General features: G+C 44.8%; 2 protein-coding genes across 4 annotated transcripts; one reads left to right on the forward strand and one right to left on the reverse strand.

The window, feature by feature from the left end:
• On the reverse strand, nt 1-16,548 carry abhd12 (abhydrolase domain containing 12, lysophospholipase). 2 transcript variants are annotated; one of them, XM_049007951.1, is made up of 14 exons: nt 16,418-16,548; nt 15,448-15,628; nt 6,843-6,964; nt 4,617-4,722; nt 4,174-4,293; nt 3,137-3,167; nt 2,981-3,026; nt 2,711-2,840; nt 2,590-2,627; nt 1,731-1,810; nt 1,477-1,559; nt 1,121-1,199; nt 427-554; nt 1-278 (listed from the first exon to the last, which is right to left on the reverse strand). In XM_049007951.1, exons 2-14 carry the CDS (start codon nt 15,624-15,626, stop codon nt 245-247), a joined length of 1,176 nt encoding a protein of 391 aa, XP_048863908.1. In that variant the 5' UTR covers nt 15,627-15,628; nt 16,418-16,548; the 3' UTR covers nt 1-244. The 2 variants fall into 2 exon arrangements, with proteins under 2 accessions (XP_048863908.1, XP_048863907.1); XM_049007950.1 differs by having other exon boundaries at nt 16,304-16,513.
• gins1 (GINS complex subunit 1 (Psf1 homolog)) lies at nt 16,542-19,522 on the forward strand. Of its 2 annotated transcripts, none has more exons than XM_049007963.1 (7): nt 16,542-16,833; nt 17,074-17,138; nt 17,256-17,354; nt 18,298-18,388; nt 18,691-18,807; nt 18,964-19,038; nt 19,214-19,522. In XM_049007963.1, exons 1-7 carry the CDS (start codon nt 16,759-16,761, stop codon nt 19,280-19,282), a joined length of 591 nt encoding a protein of 196 aa, XP_048863920.1. In that variant the 5' UTR covers nt 16,542-16,758; the 3' UTR covers nt 19,283-19,522. The 2 variants fall into 2 exon arrangements, with proteins under 2 accessions (XP_048863920.1, XP_048863921.1); XM_049007964.1 differs by having other exon boundaries at nt 19,129-19,256.
• Nucleotides 19,523-19,544: the final 22 nt, after the last annotated feature.

Consider the following 19,544-nt stretch of genomic DNA (forward strand, 5'->3'; position numbering starts at 1 on the left):
CCCCGCCCCACCATCTCGAAGTCTATAAACCATGACAAGCAGCTCCTTGCTCTGCCATAGCTGTTTGTAACCAGAACGCATTTAGTTTCTCAAAGGAATGCTAAACAAAAGGAATGGGGTATCCCCAGTCAGTCTGTCTGTCTGTCTGTCCATCTGACTGTGTGCGCGCGTGTGTGTGTGTGCGTGTGTCTCCGTCTGTCTGTCTGTCTGGAGATGGAGGCCAGGAGCCCTTTATTTTGCTCAGCTACACGTATGGAAGGGCTGTGCCTAAGAAGTCACTGTGGAGAAAAACAGAGATAAAAACTGAATTCAGCATTGTTCATACAAAACACAGAGTGGCAGTAAAACACTGACTGTCACACACACACACACACACACACACACTCGCACACACACACACACTCACACAGTTAGAGAGCAGCATACCTCAAGATGTGTGGCAGGTCTGGGCTTCTGTAGATGAACTTGTGCTTGAAGCCAAGGCTCATGGGAAAGGGGACAAACTGCACCTTGTGCCCATTCAGGCTTGTGGACTGGACTGCGATGTTGTACAGCTGGGGGGGGGGGGTGTAGTGGAATTATGCGACTGGCACATTTTGGGTGAAGTTCCCCACTGAACAATGGGAGCTGTGTTTATGGGGACGTCAGTGACATTGTTCTTTAAAAGCAGCTGATTTGGGCAGCAGATGAAGAAGCTTGATGTGTTCATGCACACTAACGCGTGCGCGCACACACACACACACACACACACACACACACACACACACACACACACACACACACACACACACACACACACACACACACACACACACACACACACACACACACACACACACACACACACACACACACACACAGGTATGTAATTATATCTTTGTTGGAACCTTCCATTCATTTCTATGGGGAAAACTCTAATCCCAACAATACAATCTTAACCCTACCCAGCCCTAACCTTAACCATAAGTAACCCCAAGATGTTATATGTTATATGAATATAATCCATGCACACAAACACACACACATGTATTCAGATCTTTGTGGAAACAATCCTAACTATAACAACCTTGGCCTCTACCCTTGTGAACAGATGACTTGTCATAGCCATCCAAGCACCAACCTTCTTGCCCAGGTGGAAGGGTACAACACCATCATCTTCTGCATGGAGAATGAGCACTGGACAGGAGATATGGTGCATGCTGGAGGGAACAAGGTCACATGTCTGTTAGTCCAGGGCCGACCTCTGGAGACACGGTCAACACATGGTTCAAGCACTCAGGAGGGGTGGTAATGTCCCTTAGGGCCTCCCCAGAATCAGCCTGCCACTTGGATCAGTAGTTATGATTGGGTGTGTGTGTTAGGTAGCCCACTGCCTTAAGAGTTGCCCTTCTGTCTAGTGGAGTCTCAAAGGCTCTAAGGCCCTTATCATAAGCGCACAGAGACGGACAATGATGGAGAATTAGGAGGCCAACCTACTTTTCGTCGCTGGCAAACCGAATGTCGTTGGCTGTTATGGCGTCCAAGAAGAACCAGTCGAAGCCGGGCAGGAATCTGTAAACCTGGCATGAGAAAAGAAGATATCTTAAGACAAACTCGGCATGACCTGTTCTAGCTGAGGGTCAGGTAAGCGGGACCCCAGACACACAGGCTTATATAACACAGAGGATTGCTTGCTGGCTCAGCGAGAAGGCCATTCCGGTGTGGCAGACAGATGGTTTGAGATGGCTTGCCATGGAGAAAGGGTGGCTTTTGGCCTCCTCCCGTATGTTGGTGAACGGAGACTCCAAGATCATGGCGTCCGGCGGGGTCCCTGAAACAGACAAAATGGCCATTCGGTCAGCAGCAGCGAAAAAATCAGATGCAGTGAAACCTCCAGCTGTGCCCCCACCCCGAGAGATCACTGATCTCCCTGGTTAACAGCCAGGATTCATTCTGAAGACCTGGGTTCATGGGAGACCTAAAGTTGGCAGCGTGAAAAATTCAACTCCGGGGAACTCAAGACGATACCGGAGATGAGTCTCACCAGCTAACTTTGTTCCACTGCTTCTGCATCAGTGTCTGGTTACAATGGCCCTTCTTCGAACCCGTTTGTAAGTGACCTTACGGCAGACCTATGTGCCGCGCCACACCCACGAGGCCAAACAACGGAGGACTTGCTCACCTTTGTCAATTTCAAAAGAAACATGAAAGTTTAACGACCATAATTTCACAGCCTACTGCGTGATCGTTGGGTTAGAAAATGGCAGAGACACACATACTGGTTACAGTGATCCTGCCCTTGCATTTGAACATACTGTCCTTGCCAAAAGCCCCCACCCCCATAGAGCTTGTCTGTAACCTGAGGTATGACAAGCAGTACATGGTACCATAAAGTCCTCTTAACCTGACCCACAAAGACTCTGATAAGGGGCCCAATCTAGGTCCACTAACATACCACTGCTCTATCTTTGCAACATGGTTAAAAAATTGTCCTGGACATCAATGCTGCTGGAATGTTTCATTGAGTGGTTGACCTCCCATCTCCAAGAAGGTCCACATGAGCCCTGAATCCATGTCACATCTCAGTCATTATACACTCATGCCACACACCTTTGTCACAAAGACGACGGACCAGGTTTGTAGCAACCCTGGAAAAGAGAATCGGACACAACCCATTAGTCAAATTAGTCAGCCTTGCTGAGACACAGGATCAGCCCCCCTGCCCACTCACCCCGTGCCCAGTGAGTGGCCCCAGATATAAAGTGACTTCTCCCCAATCCTCTCCTTCACCCACTGATAGAGGAAGAGTGCGTCTGCCGTCATGCCTTTCTCCGAGGGGGTGCCCTCCGAATCACCCCACCCTGAAAGAAGAAACAAAAAGTGCCGCTAATACGATGCCACCCCCCCCTCCTCCGGCCAAAGGGCCCGACGACGCTGAATACGAGCCACCTCCTACGCACACCGTTCACGTCACTCTAAAATATAACAATGATGTTCTTACCTCTATAGTCGAACGTAACCACATGAACGCCCAATGAACTGAGGACCTTGGGGGGGGCAGAGTATATTATTATACATAGAGTATATTATTTCACTGTACTTAAATAGGACCACCCGCCCAGAAAAGCAATTAGCAGAAGATTAGACAAGCTTGTACCTTGTAGAGCTGGACTCTGTGGTCTCCCCCCCTGCAAGAGGCAGAAGCAATGTGTGAACAGCAAATGGAGGAAAATAACAGGAGAGTGTCTCAGAACATGCTCTCTCACCACAGGAACCTTTTTGAGGAACCAGGAGCTTCTGTTGCATTCCCACCACAGAAGCTTGATCTAATTGTAGTTCACCTGAAGTAGTTCCTGAACCTTTTTTAGTCCCTACTCCAGAGTAGGTCCTTTTCACTGGGGTGGGGCTTATAGTGATAAACTTTGCTGATTGATTGACATTAAGCAATGGCGCTAACTTGGAAGTCGGGTGGAAGGGAAAAGAGATAGAAGTAGTGGTAAAAAAAAATTGAGCTGATGGATTTTTTTGTATTCAGTTACATATAATGCATTAATGAATACTTTTCTGCTTGAGTCTCCCTATTTCTGCATCAGAAAATCTAACATCACTAGCGCTGACAGTGAAATTTGCCAGTGCTCATTAGTGGAATAATGTTGCGTTGTTTTATATTCGGTGGAAAATAAAAGATCGATTTGTTGGCGAGATTTAATAATGAATTATAAACAGGTTGTGGGCTGTATACATAAAAAATAAAGAAATATGCAATCTGTCCCGAATTTTAAGACATGCTTTTTTGTGTCTCCAATGCTTATTTAGGATATATGTCCCAGTTCCTGTAGTACAGTGACAAACTGACACACTAAAGTGGCCAGAAGCTACAGAAGGTTCCTGTTGAGATGACCAAGGAACTCGGAACAAGGAACCAGGTTCCTGGACTTTCGTGTGAAAGGGAGCTGAGTGAAACAGGGGGTGTGCAGGGCTGGGTGTCGGCCGTGTCCGGGAATTTCTAAAAGCAGATTGAGCGTGAGCCAAGGGGGTGGGGTAAAGGTGTACGTGTGGGAGGGGGCACTACCAAGGGGACAATGGAGAGTGTCAAAAAAAATGACCAGCTCACCCAGCTGCCCAAAAATGAGTGCTGGAAACATAAACAGGCTTGCAGCAGATCAATTACGGTAGGGGAGGGGCTGGGCCTACCTGGTCCCGGCATTGCCATGCAGGTACAAGATGACTGGGTGCGAGGACTGGAAGGTGCCCTCAAACCACTGCAAGTCCTGCCCCTGTGCGTCCTTCCAGAGCTGGGCGGGGACCGTGTGCCTGGTTGGGGTGACACTTTCAGCCATGAGGTGCATTTACAACATTCAGTACATCGTTAACTGAACAGAACAATAAGCTGAGACCATCAGCATCCTCATGTCATCCTAATTTGACTTGGTGTAGGACCCCTGATGGTCGGAGAGTGCCGCAGGGTCTTTTGTTGGAGTCCGTCCTTCCCATACTCATGGACTGTGTATCCCACATGGTCATAACCCCAGGAGACCCAACGTACCCCTGAAATGCAGCGGCCCCTTGTAGGCTGTGAGCTGTGTGCCAGTTCACCCTGACTCTTCCAGAACTCCCGCAACCCCTGGTCCACTCACCACACGCCGATATTGACCCTGTCCTCAGGCTGCAGGTAGAAGTTAAAGGTGTGGTTCAGGCCCTGATCCTGTGGCCTCTTCAGGTCGATGAAGTAGGGCACCCGCACTGCAGGGAAAAGGCGCCATGGAGACCAGCACCAGCCGGCACACAGTCAGACCGCCATCTAAGTGTCTGCTTACAAAACTATTTCTGAAACCTTAATTGAACACCAGGCCAAGTGCTTTATCCATTGTAGCATCAGAAAAACATAGGATAAGAGCACTGGCAAGGGCTGCCTGACTGCTGAAAATGACTTCTGGTGACACTGAAGAAGCAAAGGAACTCTGCAAGGGGAAGTTAGATAAACAGGGGCTCATGTGACTGGCAGGCTTCTCCCAGAATGCAGTGGTGGTGCATTATAAATAAGCCCATCGCCCCTACTGCATCCTCACCTCACTGAGCATGCTCATCGAGGGCCGCCCTTCAGCTCCTGAACACCTGTGTTGTAGGTCACGGTAGTAATTACCAGTCACTGTGGATGCAGGGCAGCGCACCCCTCAGTGAGAAATGGCACCCCCCACCCCCTTTGGTTCTTTGGGATAGGTCACCATGGTGCCCTGGCTGAGATGAGCTCAGCAACGCACCCATAACACGACGCCAGATTGTAGCCGCAGCCGCTTACCGATGAGACATAGATGCGTTTACCAATGAAATTAACAGAGTACGAGCCTCGAACTGCCGTTGCTACGGTGATATCATTGTGGTCAGCTTTTTAATATTCAAAGACAATGCAGAGAACATTTCCACCCCCTGTCCAGCCGAGCCATTTTCATTTCTGTCTGGGACAGCCGAGCATCCAGCAAGGGAGAGCCACCCCTGGGGCTGGGAGCCTTTCTTATGACACCAGACGAAGGTTAATTATGTGTTTGTCTGCATTACCAGAAATACATTTTTGTTTCAAGGTTACTTTTTCAAAAACAGACATGGTCAATGGCACATCATTTTTCATAAATGGCAAAATGTAATTGGGACAGTGTAATACTCTCTGGGTTAGGATGTGTGCCGGAGATCAGAAGGTCACTGGTTCAAATCCCAAGGTTGGCACAGTCAGCGTTGGGCCCCGGAGCAAGACCTGAAAACCCCAATTGTGCCAGGCTGACCCTGCTGTCTTTAGTGTACCTCACTTTGGATAAAAGTGTCAGCTAAATAAGTATGGTCTGGCTATCACTGCCAAAGCATAAACACATAGACAGACAACTACAAATCAGAACAGAGAGGGGAGTGTAAATGTCTCAGATGTTTGTAAAGATCCTGTAGAACAAGTCCTGCTGCTCTTGCTTCATCTGACTCACTGTCCAAAGCAAACCGGTGTTTGGGCTGACGGATAAAGCCCACTTTTGTTGTCATGCAATTCGAGATGCTACCACCATCCCGACCATCCAGAAGCCAAAGCTAAGAGAGAAATGGGGAGCCATCAGTGCTCAGCGTCTCAGCGAGCAGAGCAGCATGTGACACTTCCCAGGACATTTAGGCATTAGAGGAACAGCTCAAGTCATTTTCATTTGTTGTCTCCGCGTAAACAAATCAGAGCCAAATGGCGCATGACTGAGCCGAGTGACCAGCAAAGATTGCCGGCTGCTGACAGGGAAGTCAGCAAAATGCTGGGATTCTGGCTGCTTGTCATTAAAAGTTCGTTCGTTCCAAGCTAAAACCCCAGCAGACTCACTCCATTCTGAGAGTTATGCCCTCCACTGACTAACCAAAGCCAGCATCAGCTGGGGGGCGAGCCAGAGAGGACCTCCGCTCCCCACCCCGCGCCTGCCCAGGGCCGTACGGCATTTCCACTCCTGACATGTCCCCTTATTTTCGCTCATTTTTCTGAACTAGGAACTTCCCATGTCACCTCACGCTGATGCAGGGATCGCTGAATGCATCGGATACACGAGTTCAGCTCAGCATCCTAGAGACCAGGGCTGAGTGCCAGGAGGCATGCGGCCCACAGGGAAAGGCCGGCAGATGGGCGACTGTGGCATGAACCGCTCGTTCACAGAGACGGCCAATCAGCAATGAGCAAAATCTCACAACGCTGTAGCACCCCTGTGCTTGGACTTGATTTCCGACATCAAGTTCAACAAATGAGAGTTGATTAAAAGAGGAAATGAAATATTAGACCATCTCCGGGTGGCGCTTAAAAGAAGCGTTTGTTCTTCATTAGGACACGGATGCGTGACGTGAAGTTTACTTACCGAAATTTAAGAAAACCAGTTTTGCCTGAATGGATGGGCAGAGCTTGACAAGGATGGGGATGGCTAAGTATATGAACAGCAGCCAGAGAAAGATCCGCTTCAGCCGGGGGATCATGCCAGACCTGGAACATACAAACACAGATACACAGCAGGTCAGGGGCCAGCCGGCATGCGTGTTCCTGGTGGCTCCTGCTGACATGATGCACACACTCCTTAAACCTTTGATTTTTGTTCTTTGAAATGGTGCCAGCATGGCTGAAAAGGGCTCATGAAACCATGATTCAGTTCAGTTTCATTGCCTGCCTCCTGACACAGTGAGTCTGGCAGAGGCGTGGCATGTGGAAAGGACGACGAGTTGCCTTGACAATGACCGGAGGCCCCGGCCAGATGCCAAGGTTTAATCCTGATGAGGTGCACCCTACCACTTCGCGACCCGGCTGACTGATACCCCGGCCCCTTGGGGAATGCCTGAGAATGCGGCCAAGGAGCCAGGGGACCTCTTTTGCCTAGGAAACGGGTATCCACCGATCACCCTTACACGATGCTGAATGGGGAAGCCGGTTGCCTCTCCGTGTTTCATTACCGTATGGCTGCGTATGGGGGGGGTTCTCACTTTTCCTGCATGTGGAAATAGAAATGGCCCACCTTGCCCACCTGGAGTGCTGTCCTACAGCCCATATGCTCCCTGAGGGACAGACCTCCTACTGCCCATGTGCTCCCTGAGGGATAGACCTCCTACAGCCCACATGCTCCCTGAAGGACAGACCTCCTACAGCCCACGTGCTCCCTGAAGGACAGACCTCCTACAGCCCACATGCTCCCTGAAGGACAGACCTCCTACAGCCCATATGCTCCCTGAGGGACAGACCTCCTACAGCCCATATGCTCCCTGAGGGACAGACCTCCTACTGCCCATATGCTCCCTGAGGGACAGACCTCCTACTGCTCACACGACGATGCCACATTTCCCCCAAATAAAGGCCAACTGGAACTTGGCAAACTCTCCCTCACTTCATGGAATCAATTATGTTCTCCCCACTTCTAGAACAATGAAAAAAGGCTCCAGCCATGCTGCTGTCCAGTCATTTAAGCTCGATTCAACATCTTTATCAACAATTAAAGCATTCGAATTGCAAATCACCTTCACCGCTTGAAGAGAAATAAACCCAATGTCCTCTCATACACTCAGACAAGTGGACCCACAGAGAGTTAGAATGCAGCCCAACTTGAAAAGGCTGTATGACAGATCTGCTTCAAATAAAAGGAGGTCAAGGAGAAGCCATTTTGTTTATGTATTGACATACTAACCAGAAACAAGCAGGCAGGACATCAAAACTGAAGGCAACACTTTAGTAGTCAGTTACGACTATTAAATTTTTTTTCTCCCCATTCAAAACATCCAAGAATTCCAGTTTAATTGGAGATTAACTCAATTCTTGTTTAGCCCACAGTTGAAAACAACAATTCAAAAGCAACAGATGTAAACAAGAATGTCAAAGGAATGTAAATAAGTATGTGAGAAATGTTTCAAAAACTGTCAAGTGCTTGCTAGTGTCTTTGTCATTAATGACATTTAAGCAATGTCATTTAACAAAGCCTTCCCCAGTGTTTTCAAGGTTGCTAGGTAACAGCCAATGACTGCTGTATGAGCCAAATAAAGCTTTTTTAAATGACAACCCCAAACATGGGTTTGGTCCAAGGATTAAGTGACTAAGTTATTTTGATTGGTAATAAACATGTTTCCTTCAATACACAAATTGTTACATGCAACACAAATTAATTAGAGTAGTGGATTAAATCAAGGAGACCATGGATTTTCACACTATGTGGGTCCCAGGCAGTCGCAGAGACGCTACACTGGAGCTCAGCAGCCAGCAGAGCAGGTGCAGATACACGGTTGAAGTGTTTCTGCAACCTACCGTCAGCATCTTTGCGGAGCAGCTTGATCACCCTGACAACCGGCACATGTCACGCGTACCTGCCGCCAGCTGGAGGGGCTCATCCGATGCCAGAGTGCGGCGCCAGCAAGAGCCATGGCCAGACAGTCGCAGCCACAACCACCACATGGTTTTTAACATTCATTAGCTGCTCTGTGCATAGCTAACATACCGCCACGCCATTGGCCAGGGCTGTGCAGGCCCATTACGATCCCACAAATCAGAAACCACGCCGGAAACACACCTTGACTATTCTGCTGATCGCTTAAAGGAGCCGTTCATTCCCACACAGAATCTCTTGGATAAAGAAATGTGCTGACCAAAGGATACATTTTGCAATGTGAATTCCTGGGTTTTTTCTTTTTGCAGTTGCTTTGTACAGAGCTGTCTAACCCTAAAACACTATGTATGACTCTATCTGTGGTATCTGTGGTAAAGAGCAGTGAGGCCAAGGCAAATGGTCAGCATAAAACAACATAGTGCACTGTAATCAGGCTCTCATCAGCTTCAGCTCCCTGCTACCCAGTGGCAGAGGAGACCCTGAGGGTCAGACAACAGCATACCAGGGAAGCCCCACCTTCGGCATTACATCATTTGTACATTGGCGATTTTTGGTGTGCAAATTGAAACATTTGTCAAGATGACCGTAATCACTGAGCATTGTGGTAAACCTTAAGTGTTACTAAGGAAAATGTTTATCCTCTCCTCCTCTCCTCCTTAATAGCCCAGTCACCCAGAACAGAACAAGGAAAAGCATGAAAGCCGCGGCACGGCCGATGGGCAGCTGCGAGAGAGCGATCAAAGCGACACACCCTCCAAATGGACGGGAACAACTCTTCCGCCTCCTGTAGGGCAGCATGGATCAAGGACAGAATCCTGAGCCAACAGGACACCATGGCGCCACTCACCATTAACGGTCACCATGCAGTTCCTGACCCAGGGTCTGCTACCTAGTTACTGACTGAAGGAACGCTCCAGTGCCGGGGCCCGATGCAGATTTAAAAATTCTGATGACCCATAATATCAGTTACTATAATTGTATAAGGTTAAAAAAAAAAATCACATGTATAAGGTTAAAATCACAAATAGCTTTAAATAGTGCTTTGCTGACTGGTGTTATTTGTGAAGCTCAAACAAACAGCGGAAACTCACAGCTTTAAAATTTAAATATGAAACAAGCCAGCTTTACAAGTTAACCTGAAAACAAGTAAATAAGAATGTTGAGCTCTCAAAGAGCAAATGTTGTACTTAACAAAAGCACCTTACAAATAAACCGTTTTCATACTAAATAAAAAAAACACTTTTGAGACCTGTGTGGTATAATACAGTATTTCCATTCATAGTGAATAGCCACTTATTTATGTGCGACTATTACTACAGATCGTTAGTGGAGCCCTTTCTGCATTTTTGGCTCCTTCATTATTCAGTAGTCCCTTGCATATTCAGGTTTCGCTGTTTGTTGGTAGTCTTATCCTCTGCCCCTTTAGTGACTGTTTTTGGATTAGTTAGGCGCAGCATCCTTTTCCCCCCGGCTAGGTGTAGGTAAGGTACACCTTCTGTACGTCATGTAGATGTCAGTTTTTGCTAAATCCTTCCCCATCACTTGCTGTGTTTCAAATCACTGTAAATCAAACTAACATCGAGAACATTCTCCCAGAGTCGTTACCACACTGACATAGCAGTGACTCGTAATATAGGAAGTATCTTCTCCTGTGAGACAGCTCCTTCATCATAAATATATAAAGACACATTATTCATGGGTTTTCCATCAATGCTAATTAATTAGTAGAACCTTAATTTCAGCTAGCTTTATTGACAACTGAGTGGTGGATCCCTAGTCCATACTGTGGGACACCAGAACGCAAGGGCTAAGTGGCTAGTGTTCAACAAACTGTGACACTGAGGTGCCAATAAATGCACCTGGGCTCCGCCCCCATTTTACCTCCCAAGAATGTTGACTGGAGGCATCATTTCTCAAGGGTAGATTGAAGTCTGTGTTGTGGAGGGGGGATCCATATCACCTTAAGACAGAGACATCAGCAAGGACTTCAGGGGACTGATATCCCATAAGCATCTGTCAGAACTATGCTCGAGGGGGGTTGGCATCATGCCAGGAAGGTCGAACAATAGCTGGAATGTCACCTTGCTGATGACAAGCCGTTTTCCCACAGGGGCCCGCGTGAAACAACCCGTGACAACTCAGCACTGTGCCACTGACTCCTCTACTTCTCAAGCTCCCCAGAGGATGGGCGATCATCATACGGGTGCGACACACCGCCTGCGAAAGAGCGTGACAGACTACAGGGCCTGGGAGCAGCTCTGAGAAGGATGCCCATAAAAGTTAATGGCCTTTATTCTTAAAGACTTTCCTCCGCATTAGGCTTCAACATCCTCATTTGCAAAAGGCGTCGGCGTGAACCTAGAAATAGTTCGATGGCCAAGGATGTCCATTCAGATGGCCACTGCAGTAACACAGCCAAAGGCATCACGGCTCATAAAGTCTGTTATTAAAAGACACAAAATAAGCTTGTCGGGCTGGACTTATCCTGACACGAGCGGGTGAGACATAGTGACTCAGACATGCTATGGAAGACTCACCACAGACAGAACGTCAAATATACTCCGGGGTTTCAGTTCTGCTTAAGAGAAGACTGCTTCCCCAAGGCGGTCATTAGCATGGGGAATTGCTAAAATCCTTTCTTCTAAAGCATCTGTGCATTTAAAGGAACATTTCTCACATGAATGCTGAAAAGGCAACATATACAAATGTCAGGCCTGTTAGATCAGCGGACCCAAGCTGAATACCCCCTGGGCAAAGCTGCCCTCCTGGGGTTCAGGGAATCACCCTTGACCTCACCAACCTCCATAGGTTCAGCAGTCCTAACACAGCAATATTCCTCCACATCTTTGAGAAGATAATCGATCCTGTAATTATCAGCCAATAATGAAACCAGCGCCACATATTTTAGCCAACCATCCCCAGTCAGTGTGATGCCTTGGAAAAAAAATTACAAGATTTTAGCTGGGCATTACAGCACAAAGCTGACACCAGGAGGAGCAACATTTCTATACTCATCCGCAGCTTCATTACACTCCCGTCAGTGGTAACCTCATTCTGTCTCCAACTCTCAGGAGTCCCGTGCTGTGCTTTGCCGCCTCTTCCTGTGGAATTACTCCCCCCCACTGCCTGAGATCAGCTTTGCGAGGTGACCGTGTAAAATCCCGACGGCCAGAAGGCTGCAGTGCCCTAATAAAGGTCAGCATTTAAGGTCAGACACACATGCTAATTAAGACTGGGCTCAAGTCTTAATTACAATTGTGCTGGGGAACATGCCATGCATCCTGACAGGGAAGTGCAAGGTGGTACATTCAAAGTACAGATCCTGAGGTTGGGCCAGTAACATAACCAGAGTAACTTTTCCTCTTATCAGAGAAACTAAGGGGCTTATGTCCTCGTAGAGCCCTGCTTTATGAAGATATACTACATAAGGCTTTTGGTCAGGTATGCCTGTCTACGGCACCAAACTCACACAGAAACACCAGGGAGTTCTGATCTGCTGGAGATTCATTGCTGCGAGTCACAGAGCTTGAATGGGCCCTCAACCAGCGCTGAAACACTTCAGCCTTTGCCTTAATTGCGATCAATTCCATGACCTACTCAAGTTACCTTGGCTTTCCTGGTCCTGCATCAACCTCCACAGCAGAGCACAAGCTAGAGACCATGTTTTGCAATGCCTAACGCCCACTCAGTTTTTAGCTTTCTATCAGTCATGACCAGTGGCTGCTGTTGGCTAAAAAAGATGAGGCAAGAAGACAATACATTTTACAATATTACAATAGTAAATTTTTCCAAAGAGGGAAATTGTTTCTTTAAATGAAAAATGACCTCTATCACAACAATGTCTTTGCATCCTTTCATTGGCTTTCACGTGGATTCACAATACCCAATCCAACTATGCCGGGCACGACTTCTTTAGATGGTTCTGTCACACCAATTTCTACTTTGACAGGTTCAATCTCTATCATATATAATCAGATTCATTCTTTGCCTTCTGAACCCTTAGACTCCTTAAAAGCTGTTTGGGTGGAGGATTGTGGCAAATAAGACCTGATGAGCTGTGGAGGGAAATTTGTTAGGAATATACAACAACGTATCTATGTCAGACACGGCACTATTCAGTGCAAAACTCCTCACTACATGTATCATGCTAAAACTGAACTGCTTTTACCAAGATTTACAGAGGTTTATCTGCAGCATGACTCGTGTCAGCAATCTCCAGCACACTCGTTACATATGTTTCGTTCCTGTCCATCATTGTTTTATTATTGGACTGACATTTTTAAAACACTCTCAGAGGTACTCGGAGAAGAATTAGAACCAAATATCTCAATGTTTCTATTTGCCGTCACTCCCCTTCTACCCTCGCTTATTGCTTCTAAAAAGAATGTCATTGCTTCTGCCACGCTACTTGCTAGATAGCTAATTCTGATCGTAAGCTAAAGCGTAACCTCCTTTTTATTCTTGTTGGATTAAAGATTTTATACTATATCAGGTTGGAAGAAAATAAGTTTACAGTCAGTGGTTCATTAAATAAGTTTAGGAAGATCTGGGGCTTCTTTCGTACATTATCTCCCTGTTCAACATGAGGCATACTGGTTAGAATGGTGGTGCTGGTAGTTGCTGATTGTCTGACTGAGGCATTCTTTTTGTTTTGTTTTTTTTCCCTATCCTTGTTGTTCATGTTTTACATTGTATATCGTGGTTCATTACTTATTATCCCAATGCTTTAAGTTATAATTCATGTGAATTAGAAGTCTGTTGTGTCATATTTCTAATCCTTTTGTCATTCACCCATTCTAAATGTACATGTTGTAACTGTATATTGTGTAAAATTTAACAGTGGTGGAGGCAAAGAAAATGGATATTAGCTAATGGCATGCAACAAATAAATTGATGGATGGATGGCTGGCTGGATGGATAGATAATGAAAGATTACTATTTAAGTTACTTGTTTCATAATTTAATCTCAAAAATAAATTAGGTACTACCTCCTCTACCTCAATGGTCCTCACAATCATTTTGGAAGGTATAGTTGCTGCCCAGGATCTTACGCAGGCTCCCACTACCTCTGTCGTGTCGTTCCTGTAGTCCCATAGCTTCCCCCAGTCATGCCACTGACAAAGACCCAAAGGCACTTTTCAGTGTCTGTACATCTTAGCTGGATCTCATGATCCATGATGCATCGCAACTCTTGAGGTCATAACTTATGCTCATGGGGTCCATTTGAACAGTAACCGAAGTGTCCAAGAGGCTGGTTCAGCACTGTTTCAGAGGTTTGTAGGTTGTGTTTGACCACACTATAAATAGCGCTCTTGGAGAAGGGAATTACTCACAAAATTCCCTCTCAGCATCTTAATAAATTACCTGCCCACCAAATTAATGGTCTGATTAAATCTGCAGTTACGCAAGGTCTTCACTATAAACTGCGGGCCATAGGATTGCAAGACTGAAAGTTGCCCCCCTGTTATCTTTCACTCTGTCCTGCATATCATTGTCTTCATATTGCATCCCATTACAAAATGTTCAATAAAAGTACTAAAAGTACAGTGTTTAGTTTAGATAGTTAAAAAATGAGAAATGGAAAATCGCTCTTCAGAAGAAAGTGCTTACTGTACACATAAGTACTGCACGTATCCGCGGAGATCCTCTGTTCACTAAATTTTAAAAAAACAATACCAGGTGGGGCTGTACCAGCATCACATTGACAAAAAAATCATGGAACATCATCTACAGAAGACCTTTAATATACAAAGTGAACCGACGCTATATCTGTCAAATAATATCTTCTCCTAATGTGAAGGTTACAGTACTGAAAGGATCAATGTTATTCTGAATATGCTCATGATAGATCAATGTTCAGATAATGACTTGGATGAGTCCACCAAAACATTCAGCAAAGACGTAGGTAACACTCTGATCCCATTTCACCCCGATGAAAACGTGCTAATATCAGAAATCTTATCTTAAGTGACGAGTGCTTTTTCGCTTATTAGATAAGACCATGCTTCGTTATGTCTCTGCTTTATAGTCAATCAGAATCGCAACGAGACCGTTGTACGTCCCGTTTCCAATAAATTCTATTCAGTTTAAATGAACGTTGTAGTCACTTTTAGATTTACACGATACTTAGTGCAAACACACAAAAAACGCTATAATTGCGTTAAATATAGGAACTATATTTAAAAGTACAATACTTACATCCCCAGCTAGAGTCGTTGGACCGTCAAAATACGTGGGTACTTCAGGACGAGGTAGCATTTTAAATATATTTCGAAAGGATTTATCTGCTTCTTTCCTTTACGATATCATTAAACATTGCAGCTACGCGAATAACCAGTTGATAAGGAAGTGACACATTTCGTATTCGGCAGGGAGAGCAAATGAACTTCTAAAGATAATATACGACAGAAAATGCGTAAAAACATTTCATTACGGCATCATTTAAAGACCCAAATCCCGTAATAGCATGGTTTCAATGAAATGTGCTATTCGGTATCTAAATATATGGGGCAAGTCTTACACGACGCAATAGCCAGCAGAAGTTAATTGCATTAACCCGTGAATAGCGTGAGCGATTTTCTCCCCATTCTAGGTCCAGCCGCCTTACCTTCTTCTCCTCCCCATCTCCTTCTGCGAATCCAGATCCGCCGGTTCGAAGGCAGCTTCGGGTCCCTGGTCGCCTTCTCCTTTCTTTTGACAGTATTTCAGACCCCGACTTGTGTCCAGTAGCGTTTTAGTAAGGGAGCTGTCATGGTCCGCGGCAACAGAAGTATTCCGCTTTCGCATCCCTGCAATTTTAAGGCGCAAAGACACTATAAATTCAACAGAGATAATTATCTTTTTAAAAAAAAACCCGTACACGCAGCGCACACAACTAAGATAGTATGATACGTGGGCGAGCGTTGAATAGTGCGGTAAGTGTCACAGGGGCAGCCGCGATGCTGCTGTTTCCTCCAGCAGCGCAGCTGACACTCAGCACTTCGCTACATCGTTTCACAGGAATCCCGGTATCTGCAGAGACCAGCTGATCGTTGCGACCTTTCGCCCAAGTCTGCGCTTCAGCCAATCAAAGTCGAGTCTCCGCCATCTTTGTGAGGGGCACAAGCGGCACTGCGGGGCTTCGGCACATAGGAAGTTTCTGTGCTGCTTCCGCGAATTTTACTCCGCAATATATTATTGAGTGCTTGTTAGTTATATGGGTACAATAGTATAAGACGTCAATAAAACCCACTGTAGTACAAACAAGTACTGCGTGGTTGCAAACTGTTTTGCTGAGTAAATATAAAAATTACAGTAATTATACATTCTATTAACATTTTGTAATCCCAATGATAAACCAACTGAATATGAGAGAAATATCTTCATACTGTGGTATTTTTCCTGTGTGTCTTGTCCCATGATAGTTCGTACCCTACCCTAGCGAGCCATAAATATTCACACTCCACGTAACACACAAGCCTTACCTTGTAGGCAGTCGATAAAGCAGATGAACTCTTTGTGTACCTATATTAGATTTAACTTAAAACAATATTTTAGAGAAACAATATAATATTACCCGTCAGCATGGCGGTTAATACCTCGGCTGATAACTGCTACTAATCGCGGTCATCAGTCCGTCACGAGTAATCGCTTCATTTTAGGCTTTTGGAATAACGCGGAGAGTTTGACAGAGTGGCTCTATCATTGACACACCTACTTTGCAAACGGTTCGGGACGTTAAAGCGGTTTGTCTTGCAGCAGGATCCGTAGTTTCCGTCGACGTTGTGTATTAGAATTTTGCCGCGAAATTGTGTTATTTACATTTACACTGTTAGGGAAGAAATTTGTGCTTTAATTCTCCTTGAGAGAATAAATAGTTATTTACCTTTCGAAAGGTAGCCCTTTTCCGCTGAGGTTCTTAAATAGACTAGTTTCTAATATGTTTTGTGAAAAGGGAGTTGAACTGATCAAGGAGCTTCACCTCCTGGGAGATGGGCAGTTGTCTGCCTTCAATGTGAGTTTATCGCGCTTTTCCGATGCGTCAGGGGTGTATTATTTCACCGATCTCTTCTGCCACGTATTATGATTGCACAGTCTTAAACTACACAGTTGTATTCAAAACAGTTAGATATAGAGAAATATGAATGTACTTTAATGATCCAAAGATTTCATGATTCTCGAATACTAGGCTCAAATTTAGTTGAATAAATTGACTTTTTAATATCTGCTATGATTCCTCCGACTTCTCACACAGGAAGACGGAATTCGGCAGGTACTTGATGAAATGAAGGCGTTATATGAACAAAATCAGAGTGATGTGTAAGTGTTCATTCGCTTTTATTTTCGCCTATTGTTTTATCGACAATTTCTATGTCACATTAATATATACGGCATACGTTGTCACGTTATTGACATTGTTCTTATTTCTGTCATTAGGAATGAAGCAAAATCAGAAGGCAAAAGTGAATTGATTCCAACTATTAAGTTCCGGCACACCTGTCTGCTAAGAAACCAGCGCTGTGTCGCAGCCTATCTGTAGGTATTTTGCTGTATACTCTTTACGCTAAGGGTCATTACATATCAATTAATCAAATTTAAGAATAACTTCATACTTGACCACCTCACATTTACCTGTAGAAATTCCAGGGGAAGACATGTTTCTGAATAGGAAAAGTACAAATTTTATGGTGTCTATTGTCATTAATTTTCTCAAAAAAAATTATGGATGGTGATGCTTTCAGGCCTATTTCTAGAATTGTGTATTGATGGGCCATTTTAAAATTGCGATATTTAGGAAAATACTTGAGCTAGGCCTTTCAAAATTTAGGGTAAATATCTGGTACTATGATTTTATGAATTTGATTTATGGCGCTTTTTTTATTTTTCCCAAAATTAATTTTTGAAATATCTCTGTATTTGTGTACTGCGTCCTCTAAGTGTGTATTCTAACACTTGTAAAATCAATGCTTTCAAGGTAGAGGGCTTACATTTCACACAGTGCTTCTCATATAGTAGTTAAAATGTGAGAGCCCTCAATGATATGGTTCGTCACAAATTTTGGATATAATTATTAACTGACACTTGCTTTTCCCACAAAAAATGTGTTTTTTGTTTTGTTCATATTTAAGATTTAATACCTTTGGAATTATTAATCTGATTAGGACTATTTTAGGCAGTGTATTGCATCTTGTATATGTGAAGCTATATGTAAAATAGCAGTCCCCTACCTTTAAAATTGTGGTTTCTACATGTCTTCACATCTGCTGCCAGAGTCACAGTGTCATTTTTTTTAGCAATGTCAAACACCAGAATTTTATATAAAATCTGAGCTGAAATGTCGATCATAGTACCAGATATTGTATTTTCCCTGTTAGGAAGTACATCTTCCCCTGGAATGAACTGATGTGGAATGTATTAGTTTTTAATGTGACTGCCTTGTCTTTTTTCGCCGTTACATACTCCCAACCTCCATCCCCAGCTATGACAGACTCCTGCGCATCCGAGCACTAAGGTGGGAGTATGGAAGCGTGTTGCCAGCATCTATTCGGTTCCACATGTGTGCAGAGGAGGTAAGAATCAATCCCATTAAGCAGCGTTGAAGGTGTTTTTCCTTCCACCCAGTTCTATAGTAATGGGAGTGCAGTATGAAGCAAGGATTCCTAACTCCTGAATTAATGCTGTGCTGATCATTGGTACTACATTGTCGTGTGTGTGTGTGCGCGCGTGCATGTGCATATTTAACTGGTGATGTGTTCCACATCCTGCTTAGTTGGATGTATGTATGTATGAGTGTGTGTATAACATATACATATATGTATATGTATGTGTGTATGTATGTATAAACTGGTGATGTGCTCCACATCCCTCCCAGTTGGAATGGTTCAACCAGTACAAGAAGTCCCTGGCCATGTATATGAGGTCATTAGGGGGAGAGGAAGGCCTTGACATCACTCAGGACATGAAGCCACCCAAGAGTTTGTATATAGAGGTGAGAACTCATTGTGTGTCATTGCTAGTTTCTGTAGCTAGTAGTGTGTGTGTGGGGGGGGGGGGTCCCTAGACAACCAGCATCTTTCCTTTTCATTGTTTGTGGGCATTTAAGCTTCTGACACCTGGCCCCTGTTATTTTGTTTGTTCCGTACAGGTTCGTTGTTTGAAGGACCATGGAGAGTTTGAAATAGATGATGGCACAATCGTTCTTCTGAAGAAAAACAGCCAGGTGAGGAAATGGAAGAGAAGTTCCCCGAAACTGAGATGAAAGGAAAACACTATTCTGTTAGAGTCCTAACAAATTGATTTCTTTTGTTAGGTTTAGTGAAATGGATTGGGTTTCGTTATTCATTACCTTGAAGGTCCATGCTGCGGTATACAAGTTCTGCCTTCTTCCTCCACAGCACTTTCTTCCACGGTGGAAGTGTGAGCAGCTGATTCGTCAAGGAGTGCTGGAGCATGTGATCTCTTGAGTCAGGAGTGCGCTCACCTTACTCTGAACTGAAATACGTCTCAAAATAGGCATTTTCCAGCCTGTACTCTGTCAGTGTTTAACAGGAAGAACGTGTGGTTTTCTGACTTGTATCTGCAATTGTATAATACCTGCATCTGTGAAAGGAGAATTTATTGAAAAGATGATGCTTGTGCTGACTTTGGGCTGCTTCTTGTATGTAGTACTTTGATATTTTCTAATAAAATGTTTTTACATTCTCCATGCTTGCCAGTTACATTAAA

Source organism: Brienomyrus brachyistius, chromosome 3 (assembly GCF_023856365.1).
Source record: "Brienomyrus brachyistius isolate T26 chromosome 3, BBRACH_0.4, whole genome shotgun sequence".
Classification (NCBI taxonomy): domain Eukaryota; kingdom Metazoa; phylum Chordata; class Actinopteri; order Osteoglossiformes; family Mormyridae; genus Brienomyrus; species Brienomyrus brachyistius.

Excerpts from the sequence above, each read along its gene's own strand:
- gins1 (XM_049007963.1), top strand. The coding sequence starts at position 16,759 with ATGTTTTGTGAAAAGGGAGTTGAACTGATCAAGGAGCTTCACCTCCTG. Across the intron at positions 16,834-17,073 it reads GGCAGTTGTCTGCCTTCAAT|GAAGACGGAATTCGGCAGGT; the intron begins GTGAGTTTATCG and ends CTTCTCACACAG. Across the intron at positions 18,808-18,963 it reads CCAAGAGTTTGTATATAGAG|GTTCGTTGTTTGAAGGACCA; the intron begins GTGAGAACTCAT and ends TGTTCCGTACAG.
- abhd12 (XM_049007951.1), bottom strand. The coding sequence starts at position 15,626 with ATGCGAAAGCGGAATACTTCTGTTGCCGCGGACCATGACAGCTCCCTT. Across the intron at positions 1,811-2,589 it reads CCGTCGTCTTTGTGACAAAG|GGACCCCGCCGGACGCCATG; the intron begins GTGTGTGGCATG and ends TGTCTGTTTCAG. Across the intron at positions 1,560-1,730 it reads AAAGCCACCCTTTCTCCATG|GTTTACAGATTCCTGCCCGG; the intron begins GCAAGCCATCTC and ends TTCTCATGCCAG.